Source organism: Gorilla gorilla, chromosome 10 (genome assembly GCF_029281585.2).
Source record: "Gorilla gorilla gorilla isolate KB3781 chromosome 10, NHGRI_mGorGor1-v2.1_pri, whole genome shotgun sequence".
In the NCBI taxonomy this organism is placed as follows: Eukaryota; Metazoa; Chordata; class Mammalia; order Primates; family Hominidae; genus Gorilla; species Gorilla gorilla.
Window position 1 is genome coordinate 137,769,396 of NC_073234.2, and position 20,193 is coordinate 137,789,588.

At 43.0% G+C, this 20,193-nt stretch overlaps 1 protein-coding gene across 8 annotated transcripts in view; it reads right to left on the reverse strand.

Annotated features, from left to right (window-relative positions):
- CLIP1 (CAP-Gly domain containing linker protein 1) overlaps positions 1-20,193 on the reverse strand; it is a 152,274-nt gene that overhangs the window by 59,346 nt on the left and 72,735 nt on the right. For 6 of the 8 annotated variants that reach the window (XM_031000648.3, XM_055358251.2, XM_031000647.3 and 3 more), the window contains 7 exons: positions 19,589-19,693; positions 12,982-13,926; positions 8,836-8,952; positions 6,841-6,898; positions 6,220-6,303; positions 5,179-5,335; positions 95-260 (listed from right to left, as the gene is read on the reverse strand). In XM_031000648.3, coding sequence (XP_030856508.1) covers positions 95-260; positions 5,179-5,335; positions 6,220-6,303; positions 6,841-6,898; positions 8,836-8,952; positions 12,982-13,926; positions 19,589-19,693 — 1,632 coding nt within the window. The remainder of the gene's footprint in view (positions 1-94; positions 261-5,178; positions 5,336-6,219; positions 6,304-6,840; positions 6,899-8,835; positions 8,953-12,981; positions 13,927-19,588; positions 19,694-20,193) is intronic. The other 2 variants (XM_031000649.3, XM_055358249.2) reach the window with 1 other exon arrangement.

Genomic DNA, 20,193 nt, shown 5'->3' on the forward strand with positions numbered 1-20,193 from the left:
AGAGACCCCGAATGAGGGAATGAGTCATCTGCCCATGTGTGTACTATCCCTTGCCTTCCTTGCCAGCCAACAGGCCCACTGAGTATCTCCTTACCAGGTCCGACAATTTCCTCTCCAATTCTTTCTTTTCTTCCTCATGCTTTTTAGCTGCTTCTTGCTGGCTCTGTTCAGCTTTGACAGTCATGTCCTCAATACTTTTTTGCAGAAAACTTGCATTTTCATTAGCCTTTGTAAGTTTTAGCTGTAATTCTTCTACATCTCTAGAAAAAGTTTCAATATAAGGTGTCAGATTTTTCATAAGAATGTTTTAAATTTGGGCCGGGCGCGGTGGCTCACGCCTGTAATCCCAGCACTTTGGGAGGCCGAGGCGGGCGGATCACGAGGTCAGGAGATCGAGACCATCCTGGCTAACACAGTGAAACCCCGTCTCTACTAAAAAATACAAAAAATTAGCCGGGCGTGGTGGCGGGCGCCTGTAGTCCCAGCTACGCGGGAGGCTGAGGCAGGAGAATGGCGTGAACCCGGGAGGCGGAGCTTGCAGTGAGCCGAGATCGCGCCACTGCACTCCAGCCTGGGCGACAGAGCGAGACTCCGTCTCAAAAAAAAAAAAAAAAAAAAAAAAAAGAATGTTTTAAATTTAAGTTATATTAAGATATACTATTAATAACAATTGTAATTATTTTCAAAAGTTATGTGTAATTAATAACATCAGAACTAGGCAAGAAATTTTTTTTGTTGTTGGCTTTTTTTTTTTTTGAGGCGGAGTCTCGCTCTGTCGCCCAGGCTGGAGTGCAGTGGCATGATCTCCACTCACTGCAAGCTCTGCTTCCCAGGTTCATGCCATTCTGCCTCAGCCTCCCCAGTAGCTGGGACTACAGGCACCTGCCAGCACGCCCGGCTACTTTTTTGTATTTTTAGTAGAGACTGGGTTTCACCGTGTTAGCCAGGATGGTCTCGATCTCCTGGCCTCGTGAATCGCCTGCCTCGGCCTCCCAAAGTGTTAGGATTACAGGCGTGAGCCACCATGCCTGGGCACAAGAAATTTTAAAATGCTTTGCCTAAATTATCATTTTACCAGTTATGATAGTCACAAATACATTATTTAAAGTAATAACTACTGTAATTGGGAAGGTTTACTATTTTATGTCAATAAATTAAAAAGGAAAAATGAGTGAAAAATAAACTTATTAAAGGAAATGAGGCTAGGCAGTGGTGGCTTATGCCTATGATCCCAGCACCCTGGGAGGCTGAGATGCGATCATTTAAGTTTAGGAGTTCAAGACCAGCCTGGTCAACATGGCGAAACCCCGTCTCTACTAAAAATACAAAAATTAGCCAGGTGTGGTGGCGCATGCCTACAATCCCAGCTACTCAGGAGGCTGAGGCAGGAGAACTGCTTGAGTCCGGTAGAGAGAGGTTGCAGTGAGCCAAGATCGCATCACTGCAGTCCAGCCTGGGCAACAAAGCAAGACTCTGCCTCAGTTAAAAATAAATAAAGGAGGCCAGGCATGGTGGCTCACACCTGTAATCCCAGCACTTTGGGAGGCCGAGGGGGGCGGATCACGAGGTTAGGAGATCAAGACCATCCTGGCTAACACAGTGAAACCGTGTCTCTAATAAAAAAAAAAAAAAATTAGCCGGGCGTGGTGGTGGGCGCCTGTAGTCCCAGCTACTCTGGAGGCTGAGGCAAGAGAATGGCGCGAACCTGGGAGGTGGAGCTTGCAGTGAGCCGAGATCGCGCCACTGCACTCCAGCCTGGGCGACAGAGCGAGACTCTGTCTCAAAAAAAAAAATTAATTAATTAACTTAAATAAATAAATAAATAAATAAATAAATAAATAAATAAAGGAAATGAGTATTTCAACATTTTAGCAGACTAGATTACTAAAAATTCACTCTAATGCTTCTGGAGGACAGCAGATACAAAAATGACAATAAATAACTTGAAGTTCTACTTTAAAGAGACCATGTGGTTGAACAAAAATACGTATATAAAACATGGGGGGCCGGGCGCGTTGGCTCACACCTGTAATCCCTGCACTTTGGGAGGCAGAGGTGGGTGGATCACCTGAGGTCAGGAGTTCGAGACCAGCCTGACCAACATAGAGAAACCCCGTCTCTACTAAAAATACAAAATTAGCTGGGCGTGGTGGCGCATGCCTGTAATCCCAGCTACTCGGGAGGCTGAGGCAGGAGAATCACTTGAACCCAGAAGGCGGAGGTTGCGGTGACCCGAGATCACACCATCGCACTCCAGCCTGGGCAACAAGAGCGGAGCTCCGTCTCAAAAAAAAACAAAAAACACGGGATGTTGACCAAGAAAACAGACTATTAGATGAATCACAGATGCAAGAGGGAAACTTGGGGGGCACTTCTGAATTTTATAGCCACAAAACACCTACAAAAATGGAGCTTCTTGAAGGCACTGAGCCACCACTACCTGTGTAGCAGCAGCACCTCAAGGCAAGTTTGACCAAAGTTGCCCAACCAAGGCCTGACCACCACTCAGCACTGATGAAATTGTGTGGGGGTGAAAGGCTGGATGTCTTAATAAATAGAACTTTGCAGGTATTAACACTTTAAAGAAGTAGAAGTCTAATGCCTACAGACTTAATTTATAAATGTTTGCCTTATAAATTCTTTGATTTTTATATGACAGCTATTAAAAGAAAAAGATCAAAGCAACAAGAATTCCAGAATAAAGACAAAAACAGATATTAAGATAGAGGAAACTTCAGCGCTGAGGAAGTATAATGCAGTTGTTTTTTTTTTTTGAGATGGAGTCTTGCACTGTTGCCTGGGCTGGAGTGCAACGGCGCGATCTTGGCTCACGGCACCCTCTGCCTCCCAGGTTCAAATGATTCTCCTGCCTCAGCCTCCAGAGTAGCTGGGAATCCAGGCACCTGCCACCACGCTCAGCTCATTTTTCGTATTTTTTTAGTAAAGACAGGGTTTCACTATGTTGGCCAGGCTGTTCCTGAACTCCTGACCTCGTGATCCGCCTGCCTCAGCCTCCCAAAGTGCTGGCATTACAGGCCTGAGCCACCACGCCCGGACTACAATGTAGTTATTAAGAGCAGGAGGGGCTCTGGGACCAGACTGCCTAGATCTGAAACCTCAGGCTTCACCCCAGTAAGCCTCAGTTTCCCTCCCTCCCTTCCTTTTTATTATTTATTTATTTATTTATTTTTTGAGACAGAGTTTCACTCTCGTTGCCCAGGCTGGAGTGCAATGGCACCATCTCAGCTCACCGCAACCTCCACCTCCCGGGTTCAATTGATTCCCCTGCCTCAGCCTCCTGAGTAGCTGGGATTACAGGAATGTGCCACCATACCCGGCTAATTTTGTATCTTTAGTAGAGACTGGGTTTTCCATGTTGGTCAGGCCGTTCTTGAACTCCCAACCTCAGGTGATCTGCCTACCTCGGCCTCCCAAAGTGCAGGGAGATTACAGACATGAGCTACATACAGTGCCTGGCCTTATTCATTTTTTTGAGATGGAGTCTAGCTCTGTCACCAAGGCTGGAGTGCAGCAGCATGATCCTGGCTCATTGCAACCTCCGCCTCCTGGGTTCAAGCGATTCTCCTGCCTCAGCCTCCCAAGTAGCTGAGATTACGGGTGCACACCACCATGCCTGGCTAATTTTTGTATTTTTAGTAGCAATAAGGTTTCATCATGTTGGCCCAGGTGGTCTTGAACTGCTGACCTCAGGCGATCTGCCCGCCTCAGCCTCCCAAAGTGCCTGGCCTCTTTTTCTTTTAAATGGGAATAATGCTAAACTCACTTCGTAGGATAATAAGAATTAGAAAGCTGTTAGCACAGTGCATGGCCCATAGTAATAGATAATATGTGTTTCCTATTAAAATAAGTTCAGGCCAGGTACGGTGACTCATGCCTGTAATTCCAGCACTTTGGGCGGCCAAGGCAGCCAGATCACCTGAGGTCAGGAGTTTGAGACCACCCTGGCCAACATGGTGAAACCTCATCTTTACTATAAATACAAAAATCAGCCGGGTGTGGTGGCACGTGCCTGTAGTCCCAGCTACTAGGGAGGCTTAGGCAGGAGAATTGCTTGAACCCAGGAGGTGAAGGCTGCAGTGAGCCGAGATCACGCCACTGCATTCCAGCCTGGACCACAGAATGAGACTCTATCTCAAAAAAAAAAGTTAAAAATATTTTTAAAGGCTGGGCACGGTGGCTCATGCCTGTAATCCCAGCACTTTGGGAGGCCAAGGCCCTGAAGTCAGGAGTTCGAGACCAGCCTGACCAACATGGAGAAACCCTGTCTCTACTAAAAATACAAAATTAGCCAGGCATGGTGGTGCAAGCCTGTAATCTCAGCTACTCAGGAGGCTGAGGCAGGAGAATTGCTTGAACCCAGGAGGCAAAGGTTGTGGTGAGCTGAGATCACACCGAGCTGAGATCGCACCATTGCACTCCAGACTGGGCAAGAAGACCAAAACTCCGTCTCAAAAAAAAAAAAAAAAGCATATATGTATATATACATCTATATATATATATATACACACACACCTATATATAAACACATATATATATTTTTTTAACTGCCTGTAAAATATATTATTGTCATTGGTAAACTACTACCTTTTCTTTTTTTCTTCTTTCTTTTTAGATGGAGTCTCTCTCTATTGCCCAGGCTAGAGTGCAGTGGCACAATCTCAGCTCACTGCAACCTCCACCTCCTGGGTTTCAAGTGATTCTCTCATCTCAGCCTCCCCAGTAGCTGGGATTACAGGCTTGCACCACCATGCCTGGCTAATTTTGTATTTTTAGTAGAGACAAGGTTTCGCCATTTTGGCCAGGTTGGCCTCGAACTCCTGACCTCAAGTGATACACCCACCTCGGCCTCTCAAAGTGCTGGGATTACAGGCATGAGCCACCGCACCCGGCCTTATTATCTTTTCTTTACAAGTCACCAAAAGGTCTATAAATAGTATTGTATTCCTTAATTCTGTTGTTCTTGACAAGTAAGATAGGTAAAACCCATTTTAGAAGGTTAAATAGTTGATTCAAGGACACAATGAGGTAATAACAGAAAAGAACAGAGACGGGAAACTTTAAAACGTAACAATCCTAAACATTTTGTCTCCCCTCCCACCTAGAGCTTGCCGCAGAGCCTAACCTAAGGTCGGCACTCTTTTCAACAGTCACATATACCTTTCTTTCAGACGTAATTCATCGTTCATTTTTGTCAGCTGAGAAGAGTTATCTCCTGACATCTTCATTATTTCTGCAATGTCATTTTCCAGTTTTTCCTTTGCCTTTATCAGCTGCTCTTCTCTCTCATCTTTCTCTCTAAATTTTGCCTCCATATCTAAATATATAGAGAAAAAAAGAATAGCACGGCTGTGTTATAATCAACAAAAATTGACTGAGTGTATTCTTGCTCTGGTAATATTTTCACACACCAATTCTTGTCCTCATAAAAATCACATTCTAGTGAAGAAGGCACACAATAAGCAAGATAACGAAAATAAATCATATAATTAATAGCGGTAAGTGCTAAGAGGAAGGAAAATAAATGCAGGCAAAGGAGCTGGGAAGGAGGTTAGAATCTCAGATGGGGCTTCCCTGAGGTGCTGACATTTCAGGGAAAACCTGAAGGAAGTAAGGGAATGGGGAAAAGCAAGTGCACAGGCTCTGAGAAAGGAACACCCACCACGTCTGAGCACCACAAGGAGGCTGAAGTGGTTGTAGTGGAATGAACAGGGGAAGGGGGTCCCAGATGAAATCCAAGAGGTAATAGGGCCTGATCGTGTAAGGATCACAGCTTTCCCTGAGTGGGATGGGAGTCGCTGGATGACCTTGAGGAGAGGAGCGACATGATCTGACTTCGTATTAAAAGGATTGCTGTGGCTGCTGTGTTAAGAACAGACCGAAGCCGGCACAGGCAGCAGCAGTGAGCCCCAAGGGTCAGCTGTCAGGGTAGCTCAGATGAAAGATGGCCGTTGGCTTGGAGCAAGGATAGCAGTGGGAGTGGTGAGATGTGGTAGATTCTGGCTCTTGTGAAAACAGAGCAAAGAGGACTTGCTGGAGGTTACAGATCTCAAACAAGTATTTCATCACATTGTTATATCACCATGATGAGTGAAGAGGCTACGCCTGAATAGAACATTTGTTATGTAACATACTACAACTGTCTCGAATACGGGAAAGCCTACTGTATTTAATGTTTAGTCACCAGAGATGTCTTCTTACCTGCTAAGTTTTCTCTCAGCTTCTCCAAGTCAGAAGACAGCATGTTAAACTGTTCCTCCTTTTGGTGTAACTTATTTACAGTTTCTATTTAGGATAAAAGTTAGAAGTTTAATATGTTTCATATTTAATAAGCTATCTGGAGCTTAGCTGTCTTACAACCCAGTCAAATATTATGCTCAAGAGATCTGAGAACACAGGAATACTAAAAAGTCCCCTTACAAATCACATGGCTGTGTCCAGCCTGAAAGAAGCAGGTCTGCCGCTGTCTCTGGCCTCCCTGAATCAGTACTTCAGACAGGCATCAGGCCCTTTCCACTCATCTCTCTTTCCTCCTTCCAATTAAAACTCAATAAAGCTATCAATGACGAAAGCATAAATAACACTCTTCCCACGAATACTTACATTTTAATATAGAACAAGCCTTAAGCTAAAAGAAGAAAAAATTGGGAGTCTGAGGCTTCAGGAAACCAATGGAAGCCAGTCTTTCTGAGCATGGCAGGAACTTCCAGGAGAGTGAAATTAGGCTACGGGCAGTGTAACTCTGTGCACTCCACAGGCCAGCTCCAGTATGAAAGAATGATATTTTTTAAAGCAATCTGCACACGCTCTGGTAAGACATACCTTGCATACTTCTCTGAACAGAGACTGCCTCCTCTGAAGCTTCAGCAAACTTTTCTTTCTAAAGAAAAAGAATCAGAGATTCTGAACAGAAAGATTTCAAATTGTAAAGACAAGAAGTTTCTATCAATTATAACTACGATACTGTCTACTTTTTGTTGCTGGTCTTGTTTTATTAAAACTAATACACTTGAAACATATGACACCAATTACTACCACATGTGGGTCATACACATGTGCATGTATACACACAAAAGAGTGCAGTTTGCATGTGTGTGTATGGACACGTGGGAAGGCAGGTTCACCAGCATGCCCATGTAGGCATGTTCGTACTTCGGTAAGTACATGCATGTGCGTGTATACATACGGTGCACGTGTATGCTTCATGTTGCCACCTCTCAAACAGCAGACCTTCTCTTCAGAAATCTGCGTGAAATGGTGAACAAAGCTCTGAAGTTTGTTATTTCTGAGAGTAATCTAATATCTTGAATCTAGGTCTGTGTCGCTACTTTTGAAACTGAAAAGGCCCATAAGTCACTTACTGTTCAAGGTCTTCTTTTCTAAACATGACAATAGGCCAAGCTAAAAATCACTCTCCTGGTTGTCCTGAGATGAACTTCGAGCTAGCTACATCAAGAAGGTTGTTACATGAGTATTTCTAACTAGATAGGATTATGAAAAGATGGTGCAGGGGCCACAGTGCATCCAAGCCCACAGGCTGCCCCCTGTGCCATCCCACAGCCAGACTCAAGGAGGCATGTCTTGTCCTAAGATATACGGAAGGATACTCTAACTTAGGGGGAAAAAAAAAAAGGCAAGGCTTCCTAAAAGCTTGGGAGGAGGGCAGAGAAGCAATGAACTCAAAACATTTTCTTAAAGGACACCAGGCTGGGCGCGGTAGCTCATGCCTATAATCCCAGCACTTTGGGAGGCCGAGGCGGGCAGATCACTTGAGGTCAGGCATTCAAGACCAGCCTGGCCAACATGGAGAGACCCCATCTCTACTAAAAATACAAAAATTAGCCAGTCGTGGTAACAGGCGCCTGTAATCCCAGCTACTCAAGAGGCTGAGGCAGGAGAATTTCTTGAACCTGGGAGGCAGAGGCTGCAGTGAGCCGAGATCGCGCCACTGCACTCCAACCTGGGCAACAGAACAAGACTCTGTCTCAAAAAAAAAAAAAAAAAAAAAAAGATCACACATGTTAATTCATACTGTTAATAGCACAGAAGTGTAATGAATGGGGAAGAGGAAGGGATGTGGAGGACCTGGGACAGCTGACCCTGCGTGGCACATATGCCTCTTGTCTAGTTTCTCCATAAGCCTCTGGCTTTTCTTTCCATGGCATGTGGGTGGGTACCACTGGCACTACTCATGAGTATCAGCCTTGTTTAAACTCGGGTTTTCAGTGCAGGAGGCAAGTAGGTAGGAACAGAGTTGAGAAAAGGTAAAAAATATACATATGCCATACAACTTGAGATTAAGGAAAGAGAAAACATATAAAAGGCAAGGTAATTTTCTGAGGTGGAATAAACTGAGTTAGATTTCTTTTAATTTATTTAATTAGACAGCAAGCATCCTGCCTCGCCAACAGAGGGCGTCTACGGCCCAGGACAGCTACTGCCCTGATAATCAGAGTTTAGGGGCCTCATTCAATATGAAGGGGCCTCATTCAATATGAAACCTAACTGTGTTCGATGTATAACTTGGAAGGGCTCTGTGTTTAGTAAAACTAAGTAGTCAATAACATTTCAAAGCAGTGCGTTACCAGAGGCGAAGGGATAGATTAAAAAAAAAAAAAAGTAATACCTACCTTTGTTGTTTGGGTTTGATCCGATTCCCCTCAAAGGACAGTATTTATCAGCCAACAACTAATACACTCAAGTTGAATCAACACTTAGAAAGAGAAAGGAAACAGCTACAATATTTCTTACTGGAGGATTTTTCAAAACAGGAAATGGCCAGAAACCCTGACATTCAGATTCCCAACAGGTACTTACCAAAATCTGAAGTTCTTTTTCCAAAGTCTCTTTCACTTGACTGACTTCACTCAAATTTTCCTGAAGGTTAGTAAGCTTTAGCTCTCTCCCCTGGAGCTCTCTGGTAATGCTACTAGCCTAACACACAGAGTTACATGGTATAGAAGCAAATGAACAAAAGGAAAACAAAAGAGAATGAGAAGAAAAAAAATAAACAAATGTAAAAAACTTATGAGAAACATAAAACTGAAAGGAATACAAATTTGGTGTTGGTTTTTAATTCTAAGAAGTCAATGACTTTTCAAACAATCAGTTCTACGATATGATTTCCTAATGGCTATTTTTGTGTTTTTTTTTTTTTTCTTTCTTTCTGACACAGGGTCTCTCCCCTGTCACCCAGGCTAGAGTGCAGTGGTGTGATCATGGCTCACTGCAGCCTTAGAACTCCTGAGTTCAAGTGATCTTCCAGCACCAGCCTCCTAAGCAGCTGAGATTACAGGCACGTGCCACTACAGCTAATGTTTAAAAAATTTTTTTACAGATGGGGTCTCTGGCTGGGCTCGGTGGCTAATGCCTGTAATCCCAACACTTTGGGAGGCTGAGGCAAGTGGATCATTTGAGGTCAGGAGTTCAACACCAGCCTGGCCAATATGGTGAAACCCCATCTCTACTAAAAATACAAAAATTAACTGGGCGTGGTGGCATGCTCCTGTAATCCCAGCTACTTGGGAGGCTGAGGCAGAAGAATTGCTTGAGCCTGGGAGGCGGAGGTTGGGTGAGCCGAGACCAGAGCACTGCACTCCAGTCTGGGTGACAGAGTGGGACCCTGCCTCAAAAAAAACAAAAAAAAAAAAAAGAAAAGAGAGATGGGGTCTCACCATGCTGCCCAGGCTGGTCTCAAACTCCTAGACCCAAGCAATCCTCTTATTTTGGACTCTCAAAGTGCTGGGATTAGAGGCATGAGCCACTGTGCCCAGAGACTATTTTTAAATAGTCGAAATAGACTATTTTTCTACACTTCATTGTAACTTGGAGTATCAGCATGATCTAAAGCAGAAGGTGTGGATGCTTACTTTCTAAATGAGCTACTTGAGCAATTTCATTTCCTAGACTTTAAAATCCTTGGCTGGGCACAGTGGCTCATGCCTGTAATCCCAGCACTTTGGGAGGCAGAGGTGGGCGGATCACGAGGTCAGGAGATCGAGGCCATCCTGGCCAACATGGTGAAACCCTGTCTCTACTAAAAATATAAAAAATTAGCCGGGCGTGGTGGCACGCACCTGTAGTCCCAGCTACTCAGGAGGCTGAGGCAGGAGAATCGCTTGAACCTGGGAGGTGGAGGCTGCAGTGAGCCGAGATCATGCCACTGCACTCCAGCCTGGGCCACAGAGCGAGACTCTGTCTCAAAAAAAAAAAAACAAAAAAAAAAAACCTTAAGGCCAGGCACAGTGGCTCACACCTGTTATCCCAGCACACTGGGAGGCCAAGGTCGGCAGATCTCAGCTGAGGTCAGGAGTTCAAGACCAGCCTGGCCAACATGGTGAAATCCTGCCTCTACTAAAAATATAAAAATTAGCCAGGCGTGGTGGCACACACCTGTGATCCCAGCTACTGGGGAAGCTGAAGCAGGAGAATCCCTTGAGCCTGGGAGGCGGAGGCTGCAGTGAGGGTGAAAGAACGAGACTCTGTCTTAAAAAATAAATAAATAAAAACAAAAACCTTAAGATGCGAATATATGTGGTCTACATTATTTTCTCTATTTGTGTATATGCTTAAAGTATTTTGACATTTAAATAAAAATAAAATTTAAAAATCCACTGGACAGGCAAGGTGCAGTGGCTGAAGCCTGTAATCCCAGCACTTTGGGAGGCCGAGGTCAGTGGATCACTTGAGGTCAGGAGTTCGAGACCACCCTGGCCAACATGGTGAAACCCTCTCTCTAATAAAAATACAAAAATGAGCCAGGCATGGTGGCGGGCGCCTGTAATCCTGGCTACTCGGGAGGCTGAGGCAGGAGAATCGCTTGAACCTGGGAGGTGGAGGTTGCAGCGACTCAAGATTGTGCCACTGCACTCCAGCCTGCACAATGGAGTGAGACTGTCTCAAAAAAACAGAACAAAACAAAACAAAAAAATCCACTGGACAATAGTCATTAGAACTTGGCTTTCATGAAATCTTGATGCTTAAAAGTAAACTAACATTAGCTAAATATTATCTTCTAATTAATTTTTGTGTTTTGATTAGTATTTCGGAACCACATGAGGAGATTTGAGAAAAATTTCCTGTAACCAGTTTGTCATCTTCGACTATGGTTAGTTAGCAATTTTTTGCTGTTTGTCAGTCCTCACCTCACCCCATTTAACCATCACAACCCTTCCTTCTTTGCCAATAGAGCAGCTTCTCCCACAAAAAAAGTTCAGAACATTGAGCATCAATACCAGTGCCTCAACTAGTGGCAGGACTGGGAAACAATTCCTCGAACCACCTTTAAAGATAAAGATGACATTTAATAAGGCTAGTTAGTAAGGAATGCAGCTGGCGAATGTTTCATGTAATTTCCTAAGCCTTGACCACATACACACTTGTTCAGTATTTCCCCCAGAAAAGGAGGGGACAGATCGTGTTCTCATTACGCCACAGAAAAAAACTCCAATGAGATTTCTGCCATGCAAAGGGCTCCAAGCTCTTACCCTTAATTTTGCTGTGAATGTTATTTATCACAGCATGGGTTTTTTTTGGTTTTTGTTTTTTTTGTTTCTTGGAGATAGAGTCTCGCTCTGTCACCCAGGATGGGGTACAGTGGCACAATCTCAGCTCACTGCCACCTCCACCTCCCGGGTTCAAGCAATTCTTGTGCCTCAGCCTCCTGAGTAGCTGGGACTACAGACGCACACCACCACACCTGGCTAATTTTTGTATTTTTAGTAGACAGGGGCCAGGCTGGACTCAAACTCCTGACCTCAAGTGATCCGCCTGCCTCGGCCTCCCAAAGCACTGGGATTACAGGCATGAGCCACCTTGCCCGGCCAACATGTTAATTTATAATAGTCAAGAAGCACTGAATTCAGTCTGTTTTTATACATAACCCTATAGATAAGCAATTACAGTCATGCATTGCTTAAGAACCAGGATATCTTCTGAGAAACGCATCATTAGGCATTTCATTGTTGTGGGGACATCACAGGGTGCACTTACACACACCTAGAAGGTATAGTCTACTACACACCTGGGCTACATGGCACAGCCTATTGTTCCTATACTATAAACCTGTATAAAATGTTACTTACTGAATGTTGTAGGCAATTGTAACACAATGCTAAGTATTTGTGTATCAAAGCATATTTAAACATCCAAAAGGTAAAGATACCATATCATAATCTTATGGAACCACCTTTGTTTATGTGGTCCATTGTTGATTGAAACATCATTATGTGGCACCTGACTACATGTGGTTAGAAGAGGAGGAGATGATCTTTTAAGCTTTTTTTTTTTTCCTTTTTTTTTTTCAGACGGAGTCTTGCTCTGTCTCCCAGGCTGGAGTGCAGTGGCATAATCTCGGGTCACTGCAACCTCCGCCTCCTGGGTTCTTCAAGTGATTCTCCTGCCTCAGCCTCCTGGGTAGCTGGGATTACAGGTGTCCGCCACCATGCCAGGCTAATTTTGTATTTTTAGTAGAGATGGGGTTTCACTATGTTGGCCAGGCTGACCTCGAACTCCTGACCTCAGGTGATCACCTGCCTCAGCCTCCCAAAGTGCTGGGATTACAGGCGTGAGCCACTGCGCCTGGCCGATCTTTTAAGTTTCTGTTCATTCATTCATTTATCTTAACACCATAGTGTTAGGGCATTCTTTATTTTAAACAGATTATAGACTGGAGCTAAGCTTAAATTAGAAGTCACAGCATAGCCCAGAGATAAATAGATCAGGTACCCAGATAACAGGCAACCAAAACAAATTCACATGGTTGAGCCATTATTTTCTCTAATCTCCTCAGATGAAACCATACTTGAGATACTCAGAACATACTACACTATACTCAACTGGGGACATCAAGCAATTTAATTAAATCAGCAATTTGGAAGATGAATGATCTCAACTCAAAAGTAACATAATGCAAAACAAGAATAACAAATGGAAAAGGAAAGAATGGAGGATGTCAATACAAACCTTGCTACTTTCAGCATTCTTTTCAATCTCTAAATGTTTAATCTGTTTCTCAGCTGCCTCAAGCTGCTGTCTAAGTTTCTCCATTTCCGATTTACCTTCGGAACTGGCTTTCTGAAGTGCATCAAGATCCAAGAGCTTTTCTTCAGTAGCCTTGAGCTGTGATGTAAAATTATCAATAACCTTGGTTTGTTCATTGCATTTGGCTTGCAGTACCTCTAGCTCCTTTACCTTTATTTCAGCTTCCTGTAATTTGTTTAACGTGTCTTCCATTTCTACGAGATGCTGGTCTTCTGCTTTGTCCAGTTTCGACTTGATGGCTTCCAGACTGTTTTCCTTTTCTTTAATAACTTTCATCAGTTTAGCCCTCAAGGCTTCCATCTCTTTAGCATGAGCAGACCGTTCAGAGTCTTGTTGATTCTGCAAATTTTCTATTTCGTGTTGGTAATCTAGTCTCATTTTCTCTATTTGTGTTTTTAGTTCAGCAAATTCTGCCGTCTCTGTCCCAAGCCCTTTGCTGAAAGATACTTTCAGTTCTTCCATCGCCTGCTGGTGGGACGCAATGGCAGTCTCCAGTTTGGACTTCCATAGAGCTATCACATCTGAGTTCTCTTTGTTGGCATGCTCCAGCTTGCTTTTCAATGACTCGTTCTCTTTGGAAAGCTTTTCCGTGGTGGTATACAGAGCCTTTATCTCCTTCTGATGAGTTTCTTCCCGGGCTCCAAAATGCTCCTTCAGAGAAGTTATTTCTCTCTGGTGGTCAGTACGGGTGACTTCTAACTTTTCTTGCAAAGAGCTTATCTCTTGCAAAAGGGAAAGTGACATGTCCACATCCCCAGCAGGCTTATTGGACTCTAGCCTTCTTCGGAGCTCAGCTACTTCCTGTACTCTCAATGCTAGGTCTTTCTCCAGTTCCATTATACGTGACTTTTCTGAAACTGTAGCCACCTATTAACAGCAGTCCAAAGAAAAAAAGATCATTTAAATAACAAGTCATTGACTATTTTCTTTTCCTTTTTTTTTTTTTTTTTTTTTTTGAGATGGAGTTTCGCTCTTCTTACCCAGGCTGGAGTACAATGGTGCGATCTCAGCTCACTGCAACCTCCGCCTCCTGGGTTCAGGCGATTCTCCTGCCTCAGCCTCCTGAGTAGCTAGGATTACAGGCGTGCGCCACCACACCCAGCTAATTTTTGCATTTTTAGTAGAGATGGGGTTTCACCATGTTGGTTAGGCTGCTCTCGAACTCCTGACCTCAGGTGATCCACTCGCCCCGGCCTCCCAAAGTGCTGGGATTACAGGCGTGAGCCACTGCGCCTGGCCTGATGATTTTCTTTAACACTGAAGATATTTAATAACTACCCCATCTCAGGCAGCAAACTATTATGAACGTTTATAGGTTAATATATATTTCTAACTGTGATAACGGCTTAAGTCCAACTTTAGTAGCTCCAATTCTAAAGAAGCTTAAATCAGATAAATATCCATTAACTGATAAGTTAACAGAAACAGTAACTTTCAAAGTTCACAGATATAACTGCCTCCTGAAAGAAAACATTTCCTTATTTTGCCAGTTTGTCCTACCCCACTTCATCCAGGTTGCATAAATGCTTATCCATTTCATGGAAGTGATCTTATAGAACTGTGCCATCCGGAACAGTAGCTGTTAGCCACACGTGGCTACTGAGCACTTGAGACGTGGCTCATCTGAAGTGAGGTGTGGTATAAGTGTAAAATACACATCAGATTTTGAAGACTTAGAAGAAAAGGATCACAAAATGTCTTGTGGGCCAAGTGCAGTGGCTCACGCCTGTAATCCCACCACTTTGGGAGGCCGAGGCAGAAGGATCACCTGAGGCCAGGAGTTCAAGATCAGTCTCGGCAACACAGCAAGACCCCATCTCTGCAAAAAATAAAAAATTAGCCAGGCATGGTGGTGTCACCTGTGGTAACAGGTACTTGGGAGGCTAAGATGGGAGGATTGCTTGAGTCCAGGAGGTTGAGGCTATAGTGAGTAACTGTGCCATTGTACTCCAGCCTGGGAGACAGAGCACGACTCTGTCTCTTAAAAAAAATAAAGAAAGAAATTATATTTTAAAATGTTTAAAATATCTTAATAATTTTATTTTGATTAATATTTTGAATATATCAGTTATATAAAATATATTATTAAAACTAATTTAACTTGTGACTTACAAAAAAGTAATGTGGGTACCAGAAAATTATAAATTGTACATGTGTGGCTTGCATTATACTTCTATTGGACAGCACTTGCATAAAAGGTCTAAAATTACCTATCAAATGTTTCAATGAATAACACATCACCTGTAGAATGAAAGCCTCAATTGAAGAATGAAGAATTAATTTACTAAACTTTTTTTTTTTTTTTTGAGATGGAGTTTTGCTTTCGTTGCCCAGTGCAATGGCACGATCCCAGCTCACTGCAACCTCCACCTCCCAGGTTCAAGCGATTCTCCTGCCTAAGCCTTCCAAGTAGCTGGAATTACAGGCATGTGCCACCACACCTGGCTAACTTTGTATTTTTAGTAGAGACGGGGTTTCACTATGTTGGTCAGGCTGGTCTCGAACTCCTGACCTCCAGTGATCCACCCACCTTGGCCTCCCAAAGTGCTGGGATTACAGGCGTGAGCCACCACGCCTGGCCTACTGATCATTTTATTAAAACGCAAAGTAAGAATGATTACTCACCTGCAATAATACACAAGAATCTTACACAAAATCCCCTTTTTAGATTTGATAATTCTATCAGCATTTTGATGTAAACATCTTCTTCCCCTAACCCCCTAACCCAGTGGTTCTCAGATATTAGTACGCACATGAATCACCTGGAATGTACGTCTAACCTGCAAGTTTCTACCTATTCCCATGTACTTCGATTCTATTTGAGCTCCGGGATAGTACCCAAGAATCTTCTTCCTTTAAATAAATACCCCAGGGCTAGAAAAACACTTTCTTAACCTGTGCCCTTTCATTGCTAGAAAATTATTTCCCTCTGCTACCTGCTATGCAGTCCATTTAGTACATAGGATATGTGGAAAATAGCTTCCATCACAAAAATTCTTGGACTAATCTGGGAAATGAAAGGGAACAAAATAATTTTAAAACAGCAGTGAGTCCCATATTTCAAGGATCAAAACTCCTGTGATTGGCTGGGTGAGGTGGTACATGCCTATATACCTAGCACTTTGGGAGGCCAAGGCAAGAGGATCACTTGTGGCCAGGAGTTCAAGATCAGCCTGGGCAACACAGCGAGAACTCCATCTCTACAAAAAAATGTTAAATATTCTTCTGAATTTAAGACTCCTCTCCCACACTGCCTTTCTTTGAGACAGAAAATAACAGATACGTTTTCTTTCATTTCCTCTGTCCACCCTACAGGCTGTGACATCAATAAAGATTAAAATGCCCATAAGAGAAGAGGAAAAGAAAGCACTGAGTCTCCAAAACTGCATAATCAAAGTAAATAAAATTAAATATTTCAGAGCTGACTACAATTGCTGTGCTTCGTGGTTATAGACTCATCAGGTTAAAGATGTTAATTCATTTACACATGATTTTCTGGGGAAGGAAGAGTCCAAGAGTTTGTTACGTCAAAATAACATACAAAACATTAATAAACCCATCAGGATCTGGCAGAATTTGCTAAATAAAAAGAAAAAAAACACAAAACACTAATAAACCCCATTGCTGCAAGGTCTGTAGCATAAATACATTAAACCCAATAGGGCAATGGTTCTTAGTTACAACAAAACAGTCAAGTAGAGAAAAATGCCAAGTAAAAAATAAGTAAAAATAATAAATACCAATGTGATTTTACTTCCCGTGGCATTTCCCTATAAAGTACAGCAATTTATTTTTCATTTCCCAAAATCTGCCCTAATTCAAAACTATGTGGTATGTCTGCTTCTCCCACTAGTTTGTGACCATGAATTAAGTCAGAAATTATTTCTTATTCTTGCTAACATCTCTACAGCACCAAGCACACTGTTTAGAAACTGGATTTATTGGCTAGAAAGTATTCTAAAGCACTTCCTAAAAAGTAACATAGGTGGTATGAAACTTACATGGGTAGCTGGTTATTTTAACACTTGGGAACCCAAGAGTGAGGATCAACAGAAGACATACTTCGTTATGGAAAGATATAAGCTTTACACTGAAATACTTGGATAAACCATGGTGTAACTGAATGCCTTATCTAGAGCAGGAAAAAAAAAACATCAAAATTGTTTGCTGACAAAACTAAGATACGGGAGAGGAGTTTACGTGTTTTAAAAAAATATATTACTTCAAAAGCCATCACACTAAAGGAACTCAATCTCATTAGTCCATTGTATTTCCCGGATCAATTATTTGGCTCTCAGTTAATGAGGAAACAGCACCAAATTGCCACTTTTTTTTTTTTTTTTTTTGAAACAGGGTCTTGCTCTATTGCCCAGGCTGGAGTGCAGAGACATGAACATGGCTCACTGCAAGCCTCGACCTCCTGGGCTCAAGAGATCCTTCCACCTCAGCCTGCCATGTAGCCACCACACCCAGCTAATTTTTTTTTTTATTTTTTGTAGAAGCAGGGTATCACCACCTTGCCCAGGCTGGTCTTGAATTCTTGGACTCAGGTGATCCTCCTGCCTTGGCCTCCCAAAGTGCTGGGATTACAGGCATGAAACACCATGCCTGGCCCACTTTTTTTTTGTTTTCTTACCAAATACACAGGAGAAATCTTTAGTTCAGAGGCCGATAGTTCCTTCTTCTTAAAAAATAAAAACATATGATTTAGAAAAGAAAAATTGTCTAGATTTTTAGATCAGTCAATGAATTCTCAACAAGAGGAATTTCTACAAACACTAGAATTTTTTTTAAAAATCAGGATAGCAAATTTGATTAGAGACAGAGTAATTTTTGGAATTCTAAAGTTAAGAATCTGGGCAATTTAGTCACTGACAGACAAATTCATGATTTAAAAGGGTATGTGACTACATATCTTACATGTAAGTGACTATTTCTTTTTTTTTTTTTTTTTTTTGAGACGGAGTTTCGCTCTTGTTGCCCAGGCTGGAGTGCAACGGCGTGATCTCGGCTCACCGCAACCTCTGCCTCCCAGGTTCAAGTGATTCTCCTGCCTCAGCCTCCCTAGTAGCTGGGATTACAGGCATGTGTCACCACGCCCAGATAATTTTTGTATTTTTAGCAGAGATGGGGTTTCTCCATGTTGGCCAGGCTGGTCTCAAACTCCCAACCTCAGGTGATCCACCCACCTCGGCCTCCCAAAGTGCTGGGATTATAGGCATGAGCCACCGCGCCCGGCCATTTCTTAATCTTTACGCACAAAACAACTTCCATAATAGACGGACTCCATCCTGTGGTACTTAAGAGCACAGACTCTGGGGCCAAATGTCCTAGATGCAAATCCTGCCTCCACTATTACTATTTGCTGTTTTATCTTAGGCAAGTTACTTAACTTCTCTGTGCCTCAGTGTTCTTGTCTGTAAAATGGGGACACTAATATTCCCTACCTCCTAGGGTTGTGTTGAGACTGAATACCTGCAAAGCACTTACAATAGTGTCTGGCATGAAGTATGCACTATATAGGTGCTTTAATATATAAATAAACTAAAACCTGAGTAATGTCCTGGCTCCAAGGGCCAAGCACAATGAGCTCAGGGCAGGAAGAAGCCATTCTGTTCCCAACATGCATTTCCCTCCTCACCGCTGAGGGTTTTTTTGTTTTGTTTTGTTTTTTCCAGACGGAGTCTCACTCTGTCACCCAGGCTGGGGTGCAGTGGCACGATCTCAGCTCACTGCAAACTCCATTTCCTGGATTCAAGCAATCCTCCTGCCTCAGCCTCCCATGTACCTGAGATTACAGGCATGTGCCACCAGGCCCAGCTAATTTTTGTATTTTCAGTAAAGACAGGGTTTCACCATGTTGGCCAGGCTGGTCTCAAACTCCTGACCTCAAGTAATCTGCCTGCCTCAGCCTCCCAAAGTGCTGGGATAAGAAGCAAGAGCCACTGCGCCCAGCGTCCACTGAGGTTTCAGTCCCCCGAGCGACAGGAAGGAGGGAGATGCAGAGATCAGCCTTCCAAGATAAAAAGGTAACTGGGTTGAAAGTTTTTAACTCTCATGAAACACAGCCCATGTTTCCATTTCCTTCTCCAAGAGGCCAGGGAAGAAGGCAGGAAGAGAGCTAAAGTAAAACAACAATAACAAAAAATTATTTAGAAAGCCTAGTAACTAGATATTTGAGAACAAGAGGACAATTGACTGCTTGTGGCCAACTGGAGAAATATATTTCATGGTATTAATATAAATAACTTCAAATACAGTTATATCCATTCACTTATTCAGTTATAAAGTTTCTGATCCTGATTTGGTTGGGTTACCAAAGGAATGAGTCTTTACTTTTGACAAAAGACGAGATATAAAACACCTGTTCCTACTCATCAGTCTCAGCTCACGAACACCTGAATGGTACCAAGACCAAACTCAGGTTGAACCACTGGGTCAAGGCTCAGGCCAACTATAAAGCATGTCACCTGAGGTGTCCACCCTTCACATGCATGGGTCTGCTTCATTAAATAGTGAAAACCATTACCCTAGTGTCTTCTAACTCCCTCTGGAGTTTGTCAGCTTTGGTCTTTTCAAAGAGCAGGCTCTGTTCAAGCTCCTTAATGCGGGCATGCTCCAGTTTGGTCTGCGTCTGTTAGTAAAAAGGAAGAGGAAGAGAACACAACAGTGCCACCATGACATGCCAGCACGAGAGGAGAGAGCGGCATGCAGGCTGAGCCACCAGTACCTTCTGCCAAAGGGTGAACCAAAGGGGAATGGAGAAGGGAAGAGGTGGAGGTGAGATGAGGTGGGCAGTGAGGATGAATACCAGGGATAAAGGATGGTGGTGGGCAGGGGGCATGGGCTAGTCTGTTCAGAAAGAAAAAATGGAAAACACATGAGGCCAGATGAAGTGTCAGAGGCATGCAGCCAAATATAAGTAATATTGATAAGTGAAGTTTATCAGCACCAATTAGAATAGTTAATATCCCTCCCTCTAAACTATCATTATCCCTCCGCCCCACAAAGGCTACTTGACATTAATGTGTATGTAACTGACTCCATAACTTTACAAGGTATATTGACCCTCAGAATGATGGTCACTATCACCTAAATATGGCAAAGGTATTATAAATCTTAAACTGTTCAATA